A 20,913-nucleotide genomic window follows, 5' to 3' on the forward strand; every position below is an offset into this window, starting at 1 on the left:
AGTGTAAAAACAGCAGTGGCAGTGAGATTAGATACTGTAGCGATATTGTAGTGTGAGACAAAAAGTAAGATAAACGCACCGCACCCAGTCATCCATCCAAACCCACCCTAACACCATTTAGTTTTTAGAAATTTTGGTGACATGGACTAATATCGTTGTGATACATGCTATATATATATTCAACTTTCTTTATAATAACTACCCATTATAACACAACATTTCGCTATAACAATCAAATTTTTATCAGAATTGATTTTTTATGTTTTATTTTAACCTTCTATAATAATTTTTCACTTATAACAATAATAGCTATAATTATGAAGTACATCCTTTGTTAAATCGGTTCTTTAAAACAACACCTTGCTTAAAATTTTAAGTAAAACTATAACTATTCATATAAGCAAACCTATTACTTAGAATTTGATCTTCTTCTTTTGTTCTTTTCCTTTTTCTTTCTTTTAATTTTACATTTTTTTATAACATTGAGAGTTAATTTTAAAAGAGTTAATTTATTAGGTTTTGTATTTTCACCAAATTTTTTTAGGAAAATAGAAAATAATAATAATTTTTGAAAACTCAAAGTACAATTATATTAAATTTGTGATTTCATCCATAATGTTTATTAATATCTATCAAATTATTTGTCCTAATCATCCAAAATTTAGGCTTAACTTGGATTGGTGGTGCGTTTAACTGTAGTTAATGTAAAAACAACGGTGGCGGTGATATTAGATACTGTAGCGACACTGTAACGTGAGACAAAAATAAATTAAACGCACCGCACCCAATCACCTATCCAAACCAACCTTAGTTACAATCTAAAATAAATAAATATATATTAATATACTAATATATTATATTGGTGTTTTGTTCAGTTTTATTATGGTTTAAATTCAAATATATTTCAATTTTCAATCTATTATATTTCATATTGAGTTATTCTAATTTTAATTGATCAAATATGTATTATTTGTAACTTATACTAAGCTCTTTTTTAAAGTAACTAATACTATATTTGTACTCATAAATTCTTTCGAAAAAATAAATTATGATACGTTATAACAACACGCTCGAACTCAAATCCTTTGAATTTTTTGGAAAAATTCTACAACTAGAATATAGTAAATCAAGTACAACTACGTATGTCTCAACAATATATATAAACTACAAACAGATTAAGAACGAGAATATTTTAAACTAAAATTCACACGTGACAATTGCGTATTATGAGACTCAAAATCTGACTTTTACCAACAATGCCAAAACTTATTTGGCAGACAATTCAAACCTCTTATCCGATGTCAAAATAACAGTTGTATTTTAATTATTTTTCACAATCAATCTAAAACTATTCTAGAGGTGGAATTAAAATTGGTATTGGTTTTAAATTAAACCGGATTAATTATTGATATACTGATTCCAACAGTATGACTTTAAAGAAAACCACTCAAAACCAAGATTTATTGATTCCAACAAAAGACTGATGTTTTGAGCCAAAACTAAAACATTTCTCATGCAACTAAGTTTTTATTGTAGTAGTGGATGAACGACTGTGAAGAGCCATAGAATTTTTTTTTCTAAGGATAAGCTTCGATGACGGATTGAACTGCATGTGTAGGTTTAATGTTGAATCGTGTAAAACCAGATTGTCGAAGAACAGAGCTCCATTCCTTTAAGGTCCTCTCTTTCCCTTTATTTGTAATAGCCATCAGCGCCGTGTCTAGCATCAACCCTATGTTGTTCCAATAGGGTCGGAAGCGTGTAAATTATTGTACTAAAAAATCACACAAAGTTCAATTCCCAGGAAAGAGAGGTGGATCACATGGATCTCTTAAATACCAAGTCTTTCCTTAGACAGAATATCCTTTCTATAGTAATTTAATAGCACAATTAAATACTACTATTATACCCTCAAATATTGAAAGAAAAATAGAACAAAAAAGAACACAAGAGTTTTAACGAGGTTCGGTAAATTATACCTACGTCCTCGGGCACTAACACCAGATGATAACTTCACTATCTTCAAAGTATTACAAACAAATAGAATTCCTTAAGAATTCTCAAATGGGAGAAGAGAGAAAACTAAGAGAGAAAGATTGGTTGGGATGGTTGAAATGAAAAATGAAAAGGCCTATTTATAGTTGAGGTTCAGGGACTAACTTGCAAATGGCCTAAAAAATTAGGGACCAAAATTGCAATTATCCCATTCAACTTTTCAACATTCGGTGCAACTTGCTCAACCTTTTTAACAAGTTGCTTCCTACCTTTGTTGACTTTTCAACAATCTCCACCTTGAAGATTTGATTAGGATAATCACATCTTCACATACTTCCTTCAACTCCCCAAATTCGATAAAGCTATCTTTTGTAGTGCCTCCAAATGCGCTCTCGAGCGCCATACACCTAAAGGTGCTCAAATTCTCTGGATGTTAATCAAGTTCAAACAATGATTAAACTTGATTGTTGTTACCACCTTGGTCATCATATCTGCGGGATTATCTGCTGTCGGAATCTTCTGAAGTAGAATTTTTCCTTTTTCAAAGACTTCCCGCACAAAGTGATATCTTACGTCGATATGCTTGGTTCTTGAATGATAGACTTGATTTTTCGCTAAATGAATAGCACTCTGACTGTCACAATATAGACTAATGTGACTTTGAACAACTCCCAAGTCTTTCAATAATCCATTAAGCCAAATAGCCTCCTTAACAGCTTCTGTAACTGCCATATATTCTGCCTCTGTAGTAGACACAGCTACTGTAGACTGTAAGGTAGACTTCCAACTCACTGGGGCTTTCGCAAGAGTAAACAGATACCCCGTAGTTGAACGACGTTTATCTAAATCACCAGCAAAGTCGGAATCAACATATCCAACTACAAACTGACCAAGTGCTTCATCCTGTTCAAAAATTAAACCAACATCTACGGTTTTTCGAAGATACCGTAGAATCCATTTCACAGCTTGCCAATGTCCTTTTCCAGGATCATGCATATACCTGCTCACAACTCCAACAGCTTGTGAAATGTCAGGCCTCGTACACACCATCGCATACATCAAACTCCCAACTGCATTAGCATATGGGACTTTTGCCATATATTCTCTTTCTTCTTCAGTTTTCGGAGATAATTGAGCACTAAGTTTCAAATGAGAAGCAAGTGGGGTACTTACATGTTTTGTGTTTTCATTTACACCAAAACATTGTAATACCTTTTTCAGATATTGCTTCTGATTCAAACAAAGCTTGCCTCTCTGTCTATCTCTACTTATCTCCATGCCGAGAATCTTCTTGGCCTCACCTAGATCTTTCATCTCGAACTCTTGATTCAACTGAGCCTTCAGCTTATCTATCTCATTTTGGCTCTTCGAAGCGATTAACATATCATCAACATACAAGAGTAGATAAATGAAAGATCCGTCATGCAGCTTCTGCAAATACATACAATTGTCATATTTGCTTCTTGTGTACTTCTGCCTTCTCATAAAGCTATCAAATCGCTTGTACCACTGCCTCGGGGATTGCTTCAATCCATATAGCGATTTGTTCAGCTTACAAACCCAATTTCTACCACCAGCATCTGTGTATCCTTCGGGCTGAGTCATATAGATCTCCTCTTCTAACTCACCATGCAAGAAAGCCGTCTTAACATCAAGTTGAGCTAGCTCCAAATTCAACTGTGCTACCAAGGCCAACAAAATTCTAATGGAGGAATGCTTCACAACAGGGGAAAATACATCATTGTAGTCAATTCCCTCCTTCTGAGCGTAGCCTTTAGCTACCAATCTTGCCTTGTAGCGAATATCCTTCTTGCTAAAAGATCCATCTTTCTTTGCGAATACCCACTTGCATCCGATTGCCCTTTTACCTTTCGGTAATTGCGCCAATTCCCAAGTATTATTCTTCAGGAGAGACTGCATTTCTTCATCCATGGCGCTTTTCCATTTATCACTTTCTAAGCTTTGCATTGCTTCTTGATAAGTGATAGGAATATCATCAACAACGGGAAGGGCGTAGGCCACCATATCAGTAAATCGAGCAGGTTTACGAATTTCTCTCCGTGGCCTTGCAACTGCAACTGGTTCTGGTGTACTTAGTGGTTCTTGGGTCAGAACCTCTTCAACCTCTAATTCCTCCATTGTGGCTGGAGAATTAGACTTATTAACTGGGCAAATCCCCATCTGCTCAAACTCCACCTGTTTTGGAGTACACTCCACCTGCTGTGGAGTATTGCTCGTCTGAATATCTTTATCTGCTACATTTTTCAATGTGGCAGATTCATCAAAGGTAACATCTCTGCTACAGATCATTTTCTTTGTGCTTAAGCACCAAAGACGAAATCCCTTCACTCCAGAAGTGATTCCCATAAAGAGAGCTTTCTTTGCCCTCGGATCTAACTTTGACTCCTTCACATGGTAATATGCAGTGGTTCCAAACACATGTAAGGAATCATAATCTGTAGCCGATTTTCCAGACCATACCTCCATAGGAGTTTTTCTTTCTAATGCAGATGATGGCAAACGATTAACAAGATGGCCAGCGTATGTCACAGCCTCAGCCCAAAATTGCTTGCCCAATCCAGCATTGGACAACATACATCGAACTTTCTCCAGCAATGTTCGATTCATATGCTCTGCCAATCCATTCTGCTGTGGTGTATCCCTAACTGTGAAGTGTCGAACAATACCATACTCTTGGCACACATCGAAGAACGGATCACTTTTATATTCCCCTCCATTGTCCGTCCTAAGCCGCTTGATTTTCTTGCCAGTCTGGTTTTCGATCATAGTTTTCCATTTAAGAAAAACTCCAAGCACTTCATCTTTAGTTTTCATGGTATACACCCAAACTCTTCTGGAAAAGTCATCAACAAAAGTAACAAAGTAGTGTTTTCCTCCCAACGAAGGTGTTTTGGAAGGCCCCCACACATCTGAGTGAATATATTCCAAAATACCTTTTGTATTATGGATAGCAGTGCCGAATTTCACTCTCTTTTGCTTTCCCAGAACACAGTGCTCACAAAATTTTAATTTGCAAGCCTTTGCACCTTTCAACAATCCTTGCTTTGCCAGAATTTGCAAGGATTTTTCGCTGGCATGTCCCAACTTCATATGCCACAACTGCATTGAGTCCAAGTCTTTGTTACCGGAAGCTGCAGCGACTGCTCCAATAACTGTACTACCTTGGTAGTAATACAAGTTATTTTTCCTGATGCCCTTCAATATCACAAGTGCGCCAGATGTCACTTTCAAAATCCCATCTCTCATAGTAACAACTGAACCATTGGATTCCAAGGCTCCCAATGAGATGAGATTTTTCTTCAAACTGGGCACGTACCGAACATCAGTCAGAACTCTGGTTGATCCATCTTGATTCTTTAATTGGATTGAACCTATCCCAACAGTTTTACAGGCATTGTCATTGCCCATATAAACAACTCCTCCATTTAGTTCTACTAAATCAGAGAACCACTCCCGGTTAGGGGACATATGATAGGTACAACCCGAATCCAATATCCACTCATCTGAATGGAACGACGATGATGATGCAACTAGTGATAGTTCAGAGTCACTAGTATCATGCTTAGCAACACAAGCATCTACAGCAGCTTTTCCCTTATTCTTCAGCTTTGGACAATTTTTCTTCCAGTGGCCTTTCTCATGACAAAAAGCACATTCATCTTTCCCGAGTCTGGACTTTGACTTTGATCTCCCCTTTTGAGTTTTCTTCCGAGTGTATGAACGACCTCGGACTACTAAAGCTTCTGTATCTCTGATTGAGTTTTTCTGTTTGTCCTTCTTTCTCTGTTCATAACTGTATAAGGCCGCACAGACTTCGCTCAGAGATATATCACTCCTGCCATGAAGTAGAGTAGTTTCTAGGAACTCAAACTCCTCAGGAAGTGACCCCAACAGCATCAAAGCCAAATCTTCATCTTTGAATGTCTCATCCATATTCAGCAAATCAGTGACTAACTGATTAAATTTGGTGATGTGATCATTCATTGTGGTACTTGGGACGTATGTGAAGCGAAACAGTCTTTTCTTCAAGTGGAGCTTATTTTGACTGTTTTTCTTCAAAAATTTTTCTTCAAGTGCCACCCACAACTTATTTGCAGAAGTCTCCTTTGAAAAAGCATACCTCTGCTCTCGAGAAAGGCATGATCGAATTGTGCCACATGCCAACCGATTGATCGCCTTCCAATCTTTCTCCTGTACATCATCCGGTTTCTCTTCATCAATGGCAATGTCTAGACCCTGCTGAAAAAGGGCATCTAGAACCTCACTTTGCCACATACCAAAATGGCCCGTGCCATCAAAGATCTCCACGGCCAATCTTGCATTTGCAATTGTCGGTCTTGTCCACATGGACGATGTTGAAGCTCCTACACCGACCGTTTTCTCCATAATCTTTCAATATGCCTAAGGAAATCTTTTCTGATGTGGAAGATCAGTTTAAACTGCAACCACAGAGCATACTACGATTAACCTTCGGCTCTGATACCACTTGTTGTTCCAATAGGGTCGGAAGCGTGTAAATTATTGTACTAAAAAATCACACAAAGTTCAATTCCCAGGAAAGAGAGGTGGATCACATGGATCTCTTAAATACCAAGTCTTTCCTTAGACAGAATATCCCTTCTATAGTAATTTAATAGCACAATTAAATACTACTATTATACCCTCAAATATTGAAAGAAAAATAGAACAAAAAAGAACACAAGAGTTTTAACGAGGTTCGGTAAATTATACCTACGTCCTCGGGCACTAACACCAGATGATAACTTCACTATCTTCAAAGTATTACAAACAAATAGAATTCCTTAAGAATTCTCAAATGGGAGAAGAGAGAAAACTAAGAGAGAAAGATTGGTTGGGATGGTTGAAATGAAAAATGAAAAGGCCTATTTATAGTTGAGGTTCAGGGACTAACTTGCAAATGGCCTAAAAAATTAGGGACCAAAATTGCAATTATCCCATTCAACTTTTCAACATTCGGTGCAACTTGCTCAACCTTTTTAACAAGTTGCTTCCTACCTTTGTTGACTTTTCAACACCCTACGCCACCTAGCTCGTCGCCTTCTTTATCTTCTTCAAGAACTGCTTCAACGATTATAACCTTCCCTTTATCTTCTGGAATGGCTTCTCGACATTTTTTTAGGATTTTAATGCACTCCTCGTCGTCCCAATCATGCAATACCCACTGCAGTTTGCAATGTACGGATTAATCGTATAAGACCATATAATGAAGGGAAAGAAAGTACTAACCACGAGAAACGCTGCGTCGGCATTTGGGATAGACATGAACATGTCTCCTCCAACGTTTTCAATGCTATCGGATTTTGCTGCAACGGCGACGACATGAGGGAGATCAAAGTTGATGCCTCGAATCCATGGGAATGCCTTGACTAAAAGGCTCAAAGCAGTCCCGTTACCACCACCGACATCGACCAGGCTTTCGACTCCGTCGAACACTTCGGGACATCCTTCGATTGTCGCCTGCACCGTCAGTCTAGCATCGCAACCCATGGCGTTGTTAAAGAGTTCTCTAAAGTCGGGGTTCGCCTCGGCGTAGCTCCATAGATCTTTCCCATTTGCTACTTCAAATGGTGAGATATTATTGCCGGTTTCGAGGACTCGAGCACTAAGACTATGCCAGGGTGCTAAGCAAGTAGGGCTGGACATGAGCAATATCAAAGCAGCCATGGATTTTTGTCCACCTTTCATCAAAAGACGAGACAATGGCGTTGATGAGAAGCCTACAGTGTGTTGGTTGATGGGTTCCTGTTTGAATATTCGGTCGTGAACCATGAACCTCATAATGCGATGAAGACGCGACGGTTCGCATCGGAGGGCAGTAGCTAGCTCGGATAGTGGCATAGGGCTTCCATAATTTTCAATAACGTCGGCAATCCCAAGCTCAATGGCACATTTAACGACAGCTATTTTAACATATCCTAACACATAATTCCAAATCTTTATTTCAGCTCTAACTTCTTCCTTTATTGTCACTTCCATATCTCCAATCTTTTTTTATTTGAGAAGTTTTGATAACTCTATGCCCAAATCTTGACTATGAAGCTAAGATTTATAGAAGCAAAGGCATTGGTTATTGTTCGTGGGATATTCTCACATTTTTCATGCCATTCACTTTTGCTGCCCACTACTTTGTTTATGTGGTAGTGGGTGCACGTGTGCGATGAAAAGCAGGGATACATTTCCCCACCACCCAACGAACTTTACACATGTCCCTACCCTATCCGTTTCTATGGTGACGTAGAATCTAATCTATCTCCACAAAATCAGACACAGGATCTTTCATTTTTTGGACATGACACAGCTCATCATCTCATATTATCTAAAATTAAAAAAATATTTTAAGAAAATAATAATTTTTGAAAAAGAAAAATACAATTTTACAAATTATTATTATTTTATCTTTTTTTTTCGTGTTAGTCTTCGTCCATAATGTTTATCGATGCTTATCAAATTATTTACCTTAAATATTTATTGTCACTCTTCGAGTATAAGACTTATTTCATTCGAACTTGGTTAAAACCTAAAATGAAATATTATTATATTAGAGTGATTTATTATTGTTTAAATTTGAATATATTTCAATTTTCAATTTATTATATTTTTTAATTGATTTATTCTAATTCTAATTGATAAAATATGTATTATTTGTAATTTATAATAAACTTTTTTTAGTACGATACATTATATTTGTACCCCTTGGATTTTTTTTGAAAAATTTTAAAAATAGAATATAGTGTAATCAAGTACAATCACGTATGTATGATGATGTATAAGGAATTATAAAGTTGAATTAAACTAATATAAACTACAAATAAATTAAGAATCGGAATAATTTGAACTAAAACTCACATAGAACAATTGAGCATGAAGAGATTCAAACTTTAGTACACAAGATAAAACCTTGATCTTTATCAACAATTTTGAAACTTACTTTATCCGGATTAAAATAATAATCATATTTTAATTATTTTTCGCATTCAATCCAAAATTATTCCAGAGATAGAATTGAAGATTGAAATAATTATTGAACAAAGGGAATTACTAAACGAAGAGCAAGACTGAAACATTTCTCATGCAACAATGTTTTAATTGTTTTGTAGTAGTGGATGAACAACTGTGAAGAGCCATAGATTTTGTTTTCTAAGGATAAGCTTCGATGACTGATTGAAATGCATGTATGGGATTAACAGTGAATCATGTAAAACCAGATTGTCGAAGAACATAGCTCCATTCCTTTAAGGTCCTCTCTTTCCCTTTATTAGTATGAGCCATCATCGCCATGTCTAGCATCAACCCCACAAAACCTAGCTTGTCGTCTTCTTTATCTTCTTCGCGAACTGCTTCAACGATTATAACCTTCCCTTTATCTTCTGGAGCGGCTTCTCGACATATTTTTAGGATTTTAATGCATTCCTCGTCGTCCCAATCATGCAATATCCACTGCAATTTGCAATGTATAGATTAGTCGTATAAGACCATATAATGAAGGGAAAAAAAGTACTAACCATTAAAAAGGCTGCGTTGACGTTTGGGATAGACATGAACATGTCGCCTCCTATGTTTTGAATGCTACCGGACTTTGGTGCAACGGCAACGACATGAGGGAGATCAAAGCTGATGCCTCGAATCCATGGGAATGCCTAAACTAAAAGGCTCAAAGCAGTCCCATTACCACCATGAAACAACTTTGGACGTCACGAATCTGAAAACCAAAATTCGAACAATTTTTTTCTCTGATCTCCGACATTGGTTGTTAGATCGACTTAGATTTAAGATATGTTCTGCTACTCGTCAATGGGTATTGATCCACCATATCGATCGTTGAATCGTTACTTGGAGCTTGCTGGCAGAACTTAAAAAAAAATTTAACAGCCTATTGACTTAAATAAAAACTTTTAAATAGTTCAGTGACTTAAATGAAAACTTTCAAATAGTTCAGTGACCGGATTGTAACCCTTTTTTAGTTAAGTGACCAAAATGAAAAGCTACCCATAGTTTAGTGACTAATAGTATAGCTTACCCTACTTTAATTTGGTCAATTTTAGTACTTTTTTTTTGAATTTTGAACTTCAAATTGAATTGCAAACTATAGAAGTTAAATTCATTATGTCAAATTCTGCTATTAGTTTTGTACTATACGTAAGTTTCGGATTTGGTCTCAATTCTCCAATTTGATCATTTTAATCATTATACCTTTCTTATTTTGAAATTCTAATCATGGTTCATATTGTAGTTGACATAACACTACACACATGATAATATGTTTGTCGTATAGAAATTTGGAAATGTCAAAATTTAACAACTGAAATTTTAAAATTTAAAAAGTACAAGGACTTAAAATGATCAAATTAGAGTACAAAAGCTAATTTTACAAGTTACATATATTATAGGGACTAATAGTGGATTTTGATCAAAATCATGTTTTTAACAAAAAGGACAACTTTCTGAATTTAAAAGGTTACAATGTGAAGTTAGTTCTGTATTTTGATAAAATTTGAGAATTAGTCTTGTAATTGAAAATTTAACAAATTAAGTCCTCCTAATTTTATAATTTGAAATTCACAATGTAATTATTAACATTGTTAGTATTTTTTGTCAAAATTTGTCAACTTGACATATTAGACTACCCTAATATGACGTGGTATATGATTGACAAAAAATATATATTAAATTGAAAAATTCTAACATAGGTTACCAAAAATGATAATGATTGGACTTATATTTCTAAATTGGAAAAAAAATAGTTGGATTGAATTTTTAACTTTTAAAGTAGAGGGACTAAATATCATATTCTGCAAAGTACAAGGACTAATATCATATTTTAACGAATTATTAAGTAAATTTGGCCCAACCCAAAAGCCCATCTGATTACGACCCTTTCTACTTCTACCATTGTACATAAGGCTATTTCCACAGTGTTTCTGCTAATATTCCATCACTTTCTCGGGAAAATCAACGATGGCAGATTGGACCCAACTCCCCAAGGAACTACTAGAACTTATTTCCAAACGCCTAGGAACCCACTATGACGTCATCCGTTTCCGTTCCGTTTGCTCCACCTGGCGCTCCGCCGTTACTGCCCCCAACCGCTGCCGCAACCGCTTCGCTCCCCGTTTCCCGCTTCTCCCTATTTCCTCCCAATTCTCCCTCTCAAAGCGCTCCGTATTCCTCCTCGGATCACCCACAACTAGTACCCAAACAAACGCTTCTAGCCCCTCCTCGTGGGTAATCAAAATCGAAGAAGATCCGATGAACGGCAGAGTCCAGCTTTTGAACCCTCTCTCAAGGTCTCGTTTCGATTCTCTCCCTGATAATTTCCCCAAACCTTTAAATTTGTTGGATTTTAGGGTTCTTGAATTGGGTGAAGAGTATGTGCTTCATTATTTAACTCATCACAGTGTGGGCAACTTGTACATGGAAAAAGTTGTCCTATCTTGTTTAGATGATAATGTTAACGATTTCATTATACTTACAATTCATGTTTCTGGGAAATTAGCAATGTTTAAATCTAGTGTTAAGAAATGGGCTATAATTCAAGACATGCCATCTCCTTTTGACGATGTGATATTATATAAAGGGAATTTTTATGCTGTTGATAATACTGGTAGGACTGTGGTTGTGGGATTGGATTTCGAGACAAATTTGATTTCTATGCCTGTTTTTGGTGGTGATAAGAAGTTTTTGGTTGATTCAAAGGGTGAGTTATTGTTGGTTGATATGTATTTGAGCATTGAATCTGAGCCAGGTTTGTCTTCTTCTTCTGCCGGTTTCTTGTTCGTCGAGGAGTATTTTGAAAACCTTGCTTTGTATATGAACGAGAGGACGGTTAAGTTTAAGGTTTTTAAGTTGGATGACGTTGATAAGCAGTGGGTTGAAGCTAAGGATTTGGACGATCGCGTGTTGTTTTTAGGTGATGGTTGCACCTTTTCTGCTTCAATAGAAGATTTATCCGTGTGTAGAGGGAATTGCATAATCTATGTGGATAATTTCTTTCATTCGCTCGGGGAAGAAGATGGGGCGTCGGAGCATTGTGATGTAGGCGTATTCGATTTGGAAAGCGGTTCTATAGGACCATTAACAAAGGTTCCTCAATCTTCCGAGCTATTCTGGCCACCACCTCATTGGATTTCATCCACAGCAGCATCGGATGTAAGTATTTTTGTTTTGCAGTGTTGAACTTTGGGTCGAGTTTTTATTTATATATAGTTCTGTATACTATTGCAATAGCCATGAAGATCTTTAAGCATCAGAATCCCTAAGTAGAATCACGTAAAAAACTGGTGAAACTCCCCGGAAAGCTTTTTGAGTCGTGTTTATGCTTAATGGTATAGGCATGCTAGCTTCAAACTATGTCTTGAAATGCCATGCATCTAATGTTAACTTACTGAAAATGCCAAAGAGAAGTCTAAATCGAATGCGGATCTCTTTCATATGCCGGGTTAAGGGGCGTTACAAATGCTTTCAAAACAATTGGGAAAATCCCATTGCCAAATTTGATGTGAAAATGGCAATATCCCTTATTTTCTTGGTAAATTACACCAGCAGTCATCCAACTATTAATATATTTTTTTGGTTATTTAATTATGAAAAGTTATGAAATGATCACACAATAATTAGTAAATTTCTTTTTCGGTCACCCAACTATGATAAGTTACGAAATGGTATCCAACTATTTAATTTTATCTTTTTTGTCGCCGGCTGGCTAACTTGACAACTTTTAAAATTAGCTCAATGGTAACTTTAACCGTTAATATTTATCTATTATGTCAATTTAGTTTTGATTCCAAAAAAAAAACTTAACGCTTAACATTTACACATGGTGTAATTCGAACTTCTTCTTCTTCTTCTCTTCTTTTTTTTTTTAAATTTTGTGTTTTTTTATAATATTGAGAGTTAATTTTAAAAGAAAGAAAAATGATAAAAGTTATTATTTAGAGTTTTTGGGTTAGACTTTTAGCTTTTTAGGTAAAAAGATTACAAAGAACAAGAAAATTGCAAAAAAAAAAATCTAAATATTGAGGGTTAGATTTTTTAGAATCAAGACTAATTTGAAACAATGTTAAATGTTAAAGTTGTTATTATTCCAATTTTAAAAGCTAAAAAAAATGATAAAATTTAATAATTAAATAATTATTTTATAACTTTATATAATTGGGTAATCAAAATAAAATTTATTAATATTTAAGTGGATATTAATTAATTTATTTATTTTTCAGTTCTATAAACAAACAAATGGTGGATGGAATTTAATCTCTCTCCACAAAATCAGAGACGGGTTCTTTCTTTTTTTGGACAATGGTTACCCAAAATAGCGAAAAATTGTCACATAAATGTTCTATATAATTAGTGCCTCCACTAAACAGCTCATCATTTCATATTTATCTAAAATTGTGTTATAGATATTTATAGGGCATCTTAGATGGATTAACGCTTCTTTTGAAAAAGAGTTATGATTTTGTAATAATCCAAATTGATAGTATGGAAACAGTTCAAGTTATTAAAGACGAGGCTTGTAAGGACTTGAGCTCAACTTTAATAAGAAGAAATCATCAATTTTTGCCTAGTATTAGACATTGGGACATTTGTCACATTTCGAAGGAAAATAATGGAGAAGCCGATGAAATTGCTAAACTAGTTCAAGAAAGGAGAGAAGGTCTTTCAAGTGTTTGAAGTGTCCCCATTAGAGAGTTAGTTTTATTTTATCGTAATTTTTAGGTTTTGTATTTTCACTAAATTTCTTTTAAGAAAATAGAAAATAATAATTTTTGAAAACCCAAAGTACAATTTGTGATTTCATCCATAATGTTTATTAATATCTATCAAATTATTTGTCCTAATCATCTGAAATTTAGGCTTAGTTTGGATTGGTGGTATGTTTAACTGTAGTCAGTGTAAAAACAACGGTGGCGGTGACATTAAATACTATAGCGGCACTGTAGTGTGAGACAAAATAAATTAAAAACACCGCACCTAATTATCCATTCAAACCCACCTTAGTTAGTTACAATCTAAAATGAAATATATATTAATATACTAATATATTATATCGGTGTTTTGTTCAGTTTTATTATGGTTTAAATTCAAATATATTTCAAATTTCAATCTATTATATTTTATATTGAGTTATTCTAATTTTAATTTTAATTTTATTATTTGTAACTTATACTAAGTTTTTTTTTAAAAGTAACTGATACTATATTTGTACTCGTAAATTCTTTCGAAAATAAATTATGATAAATTATAACCGCACAAATCATGTTTTAATAGAGCGCGTTACAAACTGAAATCCTTTGAATTTTTTTGAAAAAGTTTACAAGTAGAATATAGTAAACCAAGTAGGACTAAATTAAAATTCACACAGCTTTAGTATACAGGACTCAAAATCTCGACTTTTTACCAACAATGCCAAACCTCTTATCTGACATGTATTTTAATTATTTTTCACAATCAATCTAAAACTATTCCAGAGGCAGAATTAAAAGGATTAATTGATATATGGATTCCAACAGTGATTTTAAAGAAAGCCACTCAAAACCAAGATTTATTGATTCCAACAAAAGACTGATGTTTTTAGCCAAAACTAAAACATTTCTCATGCAACAGAGTTTTTATTGTAGTAGTGGATGAACAACTGTGAAGAGCCACAGAATTTTTTTTTTCTAAGGATAAGCTTCGATGACGGATCGAACTGCACATATAGGTTTAACGTTGAATCGTGTAAAACCAGATTGTCGAAGAACATAACTCCATTCCTTTAAGGTCCTCTCTTTCCCTTTATTTGTAATAGCCATCAGCGCCGTGTCTAGCATCAACCCTACGCCACCTATCTCGTCGTCTTCTTTATCTTCTTCAAGAACTGCTTCAACGATTACAACCTTCCCTTTATCTTCTGGAATGGCTTCTCGACATTTTTTTAGGATTTTAATGCATTCCTCGTCGTCCCAATCATGCAATACACACTGCAATTTGCAATGTATGGATTAATCGTATAAGACCATATAATGAAGGGAAAGAAAGTACTAACCATGAGAAACGCTGCGTCGGCGTTTGGGATAGACATGAACATGTCTCCTCCTACGTTTTCAATGCTATCGGATGTTGCTGCAACGGCGACGACATGAGGGAGATCAAAGTTGATGCCTCGAATCCATGGGAATGCCTTGACTAAAAGGCTCAAAGCAGTCCCGTTACCACCACCGACATCGACCAAGCTTTCGACTCCGTTAAACACTTCGGGACATCCTTCGATTGTCGCATGTACCGTCAGTCTAGCATGGCAACCCATGGCGTTGTTAAAGAGTTCTCTAAAGTCGGGGTTCGCCTCGGCGTAGCTCCATAGATCTTTCCCATTTGCTACTTCAAATGGTGAGATATTATTGCCGGTTTCAAGGACTCGAGCACTAAGACTATGCCAGGTTGCTAAGCAAGCAGGGCCGGACATGAGCAATATGAAAGCAGCCATGGATTTTTCTCCACCTTTTATCAAAAGACGAGACAATGGCGTCGATGAGAAGCCTATAGTGTGTTGGTTGATGGGTTCCTGTTTGAATATTCGGTCGTGGACCATGAACCTCATAATGCGATGAAGACGCGACGGTTCGCATCGGAGGGCAGTGGCTAGCTCGGATAGTGGCATAGGGCTTCCATAGTTTTCAATAACGTCGGCAATCCCAAGCTCAATGGCACATTTAACGACAGTTATTTTAACATATCCTAACACATAATTCCAAATCTTTATTTCAGCTCTAGCTTCTTCTTTTATTGTCACTTCCATATCTCCCATCTCAACTTTTTTTTTTTAACTTTTTTATTTGGGAGCTTTTTGGTAACTCTATGCCCAAATCTTGACTATGAAGCTACGATTTATAGAAGCAAAGGTATTGGTTTGAACTAGGTCACAGTTCTTGAATTTGAAAATATCTTGTCAAATATGCTCCTAGCCACAAAACAATTATTAGATTAATTTGGTAAAAAAAATTACGGTCCAATTATTTGAAGTGTACCAAATAGTATATGTAATTTAGATTTTGGTTAACTTTTACGGTAATGTACTTGAATAGCAATTTATGAATTTAATCTTTATATTTTTTTATTGATTAATTTCTATCACATTTTAAAAAATGAGTTAGAAAAAATTAGATTAGTGGAACAAGAATTGACACACCATGACTTTTAATTAAAATTTTATAAAATTATGATAAAAATAAATTATTAACTTAATGGTTAAGAGAAAAATATACCAATCTACATAAACAATGTTTGATTTGTGATTCTTAAAATAGTATATTTTCCTAACATGCATGGAGATACATTATTAGGAAATAATTTTATATGCAGATATTTACCTTTTACTATTGATAAAAATTCTATTTGGTTATTAGTAGAAAAAGATTTTGTGGAAATACCACTTGAAGAAAATAATAAGATTGTGTATAATAAAAATTTTACACCAATTAAATTAGATTGTTAGATAATAAATATTTATAATTTATTACTAATAATTGTTGATTATTTGAGCAGGCCTTATGGATAGAGGTAAAAAGCCTCTAAAAGAAATAGTTGATGAATGGACTACTGTTCATAATGATTATTTGAGCAGGCCTCATGGATAGAGGTAAAAAGCATCTAAAAGAAATAGTTGGTGAATGGACTACTGTTTATAAAAAAAACCAACAAAGGAAAAGTAGCAACAAACTCCAAAAAAAAATTTGTACTTGCAAACGTATCATCTTATCCTAACCAAGGATATTATGAACCATATCCAATGGTAAACCAGCCAATTGGAACAAATGTTTTAAATTATCTAATGGTAAACCAACCAATTGGAACTTATTTTTCATTGACCCCAAATCAGGTGTGTCAATCACCAATGTCCCAAGATCGTTATTTGGTATCACAAACCAGTTATGCTGAAGTAATCAAGGGAAAAGAAAATTTGTTGAAAAAACAACAAGTTGAAGAATATAAAGAAATTTCTAAAATCAAAGATTTTTATAATCCTGGTTTATCACCAAAATTTTATGATTTTATAAACGAGATGTGGAAAACCCATATTTCAAATCAAAGAGCCAATTTTAGAAGAGCTCTTTTGAAAAAACAACTAAGAAAAGTGAATCTGAGGATTTACTATTAAAATCTATTTTATATAGAGATTGGGATGAATTCCAACTTTTTATGATGGATATTAAGGAGATAAATAATCTTCTTGATACCTTTCAATATTTTATTTATAAAGGGAAAAACACAATATTATAAATAAGGTATTTAGAATTTGTTTATATAATAAATCTAGACAGATTTTACCTATAGAAATATTTAATAAAATTATTGGAATGATCTGCAACCAGCAGAATCAATTTAGAAAAATTTTTTCTGAATATTTTCTCCAATCTTATGTTTTTACTAATTTTATTGGAAATAGTATTCCAACAATAAATTTTAGATTGGATCACGAACCGTTCAATATAACAAGTATTGAATGGGGATTTGTAAGATAAATAGTAGTAAAAAATTTCTCTTTTCTCTTTTAAAAGATTTTCCAGCAGTAGTAAAATCTTTATTACAAACCATCATAAACAATGATGACTTTTTCTATTATTTTTATATCCAAATTAGTACTCTTATTGGTATTTCTGAAAAAGAAAGATTTTTTCAGCCATATCAAATATGGGGTATTCACACGATGCTCGGAAATCCCCGATTATCTGCCCTAAGTGAAGATGAAGAATGCTTGACAAAAATAATTGACAAGTATCAAAATAATTCAAGCTATTATCAAATCCAAGCTGGGATTGATTTAATGGCTAAAGCCAAATATCTTCTCCAACAAAAAGATTATCAATTCAAAACCGATGGTAGAAGGATATTGGCATACCATTCCTATCTTATTAAAGAAAAGGATGATGAAGGTATTCGATTGCTAAAAAAGATAGTAGATATGGACATTGAGGATTTCCCATCCAATATTATGCAACAAATCAGAAGTACTTGGGAAAATTGTCATCAAGATATATCTACCATTCATGACTATGGTTGAAGTCAAAAAAGATGGCAACCTAAAAGAAAGGAAATCCACATACCAACAACAAAGTTTGGCAACATAGAAGACATCATGATGCAAGCAGTAATGGAACTAACCATGAAGTAAGCAGTGATGTGACAAGACATCCAGATGCAACCAACAAAGATTGCAACGTAGATTGATGATGACACAAACAGTGATGGAAGCAACCATTAATGCTAGTCAAAGGCATCCAGAAGCAGACAAAAAAGGTCTTCAACATGGATCAACCATCAAATCAATGATGGAACAAAGACTATGAAACGTGGAAGCAAGCATAATCACAGAAGCAAAAAGACAAATGAGACGTGGAAGCAACCACATCCATTGAAGTAGGAATCCTTATCAGAAAATAGATTGGACTTCTGTTAATGAATATATATCATTTAGAGATTAATGATATATGCGGAAGGGATTTACAAGACTCTAATAAAAAGAAAGCTTTAAACTATAAAAGAGAAAATTATGTATTTACTCGATGCTTTTACAATTGATTAGCTATCTCTATTTATAGTTGAATTCTATATATTCTATACAATTGTATTTTGAATCCCGAACAGTTATTCTGATAAGGATTCCTGCTTCAATGGATGTGGTTGCTTCCACGTCTCATTTGTCTTTTTGCTTCTGTGGTTATGCTTGCTTCCACGTTTCAAAGTCTTTGTTTCATCATTTATTTGGTGGTTGATCCACGTTGCAAGACTTTTTTTGTCTGCTTCTGGATGCTTTTGACTAACATTAATGGTTGCTTCCATCATTGCTTGCGTCATTATCAATCCACATTGCAATCTTTGTTGGTTGCATCTAGATGTCTTGTCATATCACTGCTTACTTCATGGTTAGTTCCATTACTGCTTGCATCATGATGTCTTCCACGTTGCCAAACTTTGTTGTTAGTATGTGGATTTTCTTTCTTTTAGGTTGCCATCTTTTTTGACTTCAACCTTCTTGCATATTGTTGAGATTCATTTCTTAAATCTTGTCTAGATGTAAGGAATCCAATGAAAGTCTTGGTGGTGAATTCCAAGTCTCCTATGCATTTTTGATATTTTCTATAATATGAGATGGAAATTCTTCTATCTCCATGTCAGCTATCTTTTTTAAGAGCTTCAAAGATTCCTCATCTCTATCCTCCTGGATATTTCAATTGGGATATGCCAGTATCCTTCTTCCATCTGTCCATAATTTATATACTTCTTCATGGAGAAGATAAAGGGCTTGTGAAAGTAAATCAATTCCTGGTTGGATTTGATAAAGATCAAAATTATTGTAACATTTGTCAACGGTTTTTGCCAAATGTTCTTTGTTTTCACTGACAACAAATAATTGGGTAGTTACAATAATCTTTTGAATGACCTAAATTTGATATGGCTTATAAAATCTTTCTTTTTCAGCTATACCAATTAAACTACTAATTTCAATATGAAAATAGTAAAAGAAATCATCATTGTTTATGATGTTTTGTAAAATTGATTTTACTATAGCAAGAAAGTCTTTTAAAAGATTAAAAGAGAAATTTTGTACTACAACTTCCTTAGTAAAACCCCATTCAATATTGGTTATATCAAATAGTTCATAATCTAATCTATATTTTAAAGTAAGAAAATTTTCATCTAAATAATTATTAAAAACATATGCTTGTAGAAAATATTCTGAAAAAGTTTTTTGAAATTGAATTTGCTGTCTGCAAATTATTTTATCTATTTTTTTGAATACTTTTACTGGTAATATTTTCCTAGCTTTATTATAAATACATATTCTAAATATTTTATTCATAACAGGATTATTTTTTCCTTTAAGAATAAAATATTGAAAGGTATCAAGAAGATTATTTATCTCCTTAATATCCATTATAAAGAGTTGGAATTCATCCCAATCTTTATATAAAATAGATTTTAATAGTAAATTCTCAGATTCACTTTCCTTAGTATTTTTTCAACTAAAAATTGTGAAAATCTGGAAAGCTCTCTTCTGAAATTGGCTCTTTGATTTGAAATATGGGTTTTCCATACCTCGTTTATAAAATCATAAAATCCTGGTGATAAATCAGGATTATAAAAATCTTTGATTTTAGAAATTTCTTTTTCTTCTTCAACTTCTTGTTTTTTCAACAAATTTTCTGTTCCCTTGATTACTTCAGCATAATTGGTTTGTGATGCCAAATAAGGATCTTGGGACATTGGTGATTGACACACCAGATTTGGGGGTCTATGAAAAAGAAGTTCTAATTGGTTGGTTTACCATTGGATAATTTAAAACATTTGTTCCAATCGGCTGGTTTACCATTGGATATGATTCATAATATCCTTGGTTAGATACATTTGCAGGTACAAATCCTTTTTTGGAGTTTGTTGTTGCTTTTCCTTTGTTGGGTTTTTTATGAACAGTAGTCCATTCACCAACTATTTCTTTTAGAGGCTTTTTACCTCTATCCATGAGGCCTGCTCAAATAATCAACAAATATTAGTAATAAATTATAAATATTTATTATCAAACAATCTAATTTAATTGGTGTAAAATTTTTATTACACACAATCTTATTATTTTCTTCAAGTGGTATTTCCACAAAATCTTTTTCTATTGATAACCAAATAGAATTTTTTTTATCAATAGTAAAATGTAAATATCTACATATAAAATTATTTCCTAATAATATATCTCCCTGCATGTTAGGAAAACATACTATTTTAGGAATCACAAATCTAACATTGTTTTTGTAGATTGGTATATTTTTAACTTTATATTTTATAATGGTTTTATTACCATCTATTCCCATTATTTTTATGGGTTTTTTCATTAATTCTCATTTTTCTACAGGA

The 20,913-nt window shown here is 33.9% G+C and overlaps 4 protein-coding genes across 5 annotated transcripts; 1 reads left to right on the forward strand and 3 right to left on the reverse strand.

Moving 5' to 3' along the window:
- Positions 1-1,428: 1,428 nt before the first annotated feature.
- Positions 1,429-8,038, reverse strand: LOC107898546 (acetylserotonin O-methyltransferase). Its single transcript, XM_041090993.1, has 3 exons — positions 7,264-8,038; positions 7,053-7,198; positions 1,429-1,731 (listed from the first exon to the last, which is right to left on the reverse strand). The coding sequence occupies exons 1-3, from the start codon at positions 8,011-8,013 to the stop codon at positions 1,578-1,580; spliced, it is 1,050 nt and encodes a 349-aa protein (XP_040946927.1). The 5' UTR covers positions 8,014-8,038; the 3' UTR covers positions 1,429-1,577.
- A 1,009-nt stretch (positions 8,039-9,047) lies between these two features.
- On the reverse strand, positions 9,048-10,927 carry LOC121216141 (acetylserotonin O-methyltransferase-like). Its single transcript, XM_041091452.1, has 3 exons — positions 10,907-10,927; positions 9,540-9,674; positions 9,048-9,474 (listed from the first exon to the last, which is right to left on the reverse strand). Exons 1-3 carry the CDS (start codon positions 10,925-10,927, stop codon positions 9,229-9,231), a joined length of 402 nt encoding a protein of 133 aa, XP_040947386.1. The 3' UTR covers positions 9,048-9,228.
- Positions 10,928-10,953: 26 nt separating this feature from the next.
- On the forward strand, positions 10,954-13,737 carry LOC107898543 (F-box protein SKIP23). Its single transcript, XM_016824036.2, has 2 exons — positions 10,954-12,183; positions 13,251-13,737. Exons 1-2 carry the CDS (start codon positions 10,993-10,995, stop codon positions 13,344-13,346), a joined length of 1,287 nt encoding a protein of 428 aa, XP_016679525.1. The 5' UTR covers positions 10,954-10,992; the 3' UTR covers positions 13,347-13,737.
- An 809-nt stretch (positions 13,738-14,546) lies between these two features.
- LOC107898545 (acetylserotonin O-methyltransferase) lies at positions 14,547-18,590 on the reverse strand. Of its 2 annotated transcripts, XM_016824038.2 has the most exons (3): positions 18,172-18,586; positions 15,059-15,970; positions 14,547-14,993 (listed from the first exon to the last, which is right to left on the reverse strand). In XM_016824038.2, the coding sequence occupies exons 2-3, from the start codon at positions 15,815-15,817 to the stop codon at positions 14,694-14,696; spliced, it is 1,059 nt and encodes a 352-aa protein (XP_016679527.2). In that variant the 5' UTR covers positions 15,818-15,970; positions 18,172-18,586; the 3' UTR covers positions 14,547-14,693. The 2 variants fall into 2 exon arrangements, with proteins under 2 accessions (XP_016679527.2, XP_040946928.1); XM_041090994.1 differs by having other exon boundaries at positions 15,059-18,590.
- Positions 18,591-20,913: the final 2,323 nt, after the last annotated feature.

The sequence above is a fragment of the Gossypium hirsutum genome, chromosome D04 (assembly GCF_007990345.1).
Source record: "Gossypium hirsutum isolate 1008001.06 chromosome D04, Gossypium_hirsutum_v2.1, whole genome shotgun sequence".
NCBI lineage: Eukaryota > Viridiplantae > Streptophyta > Magnoliopsida > Malvales > Malvaceae > Gossypium > Gossypium hirsutum.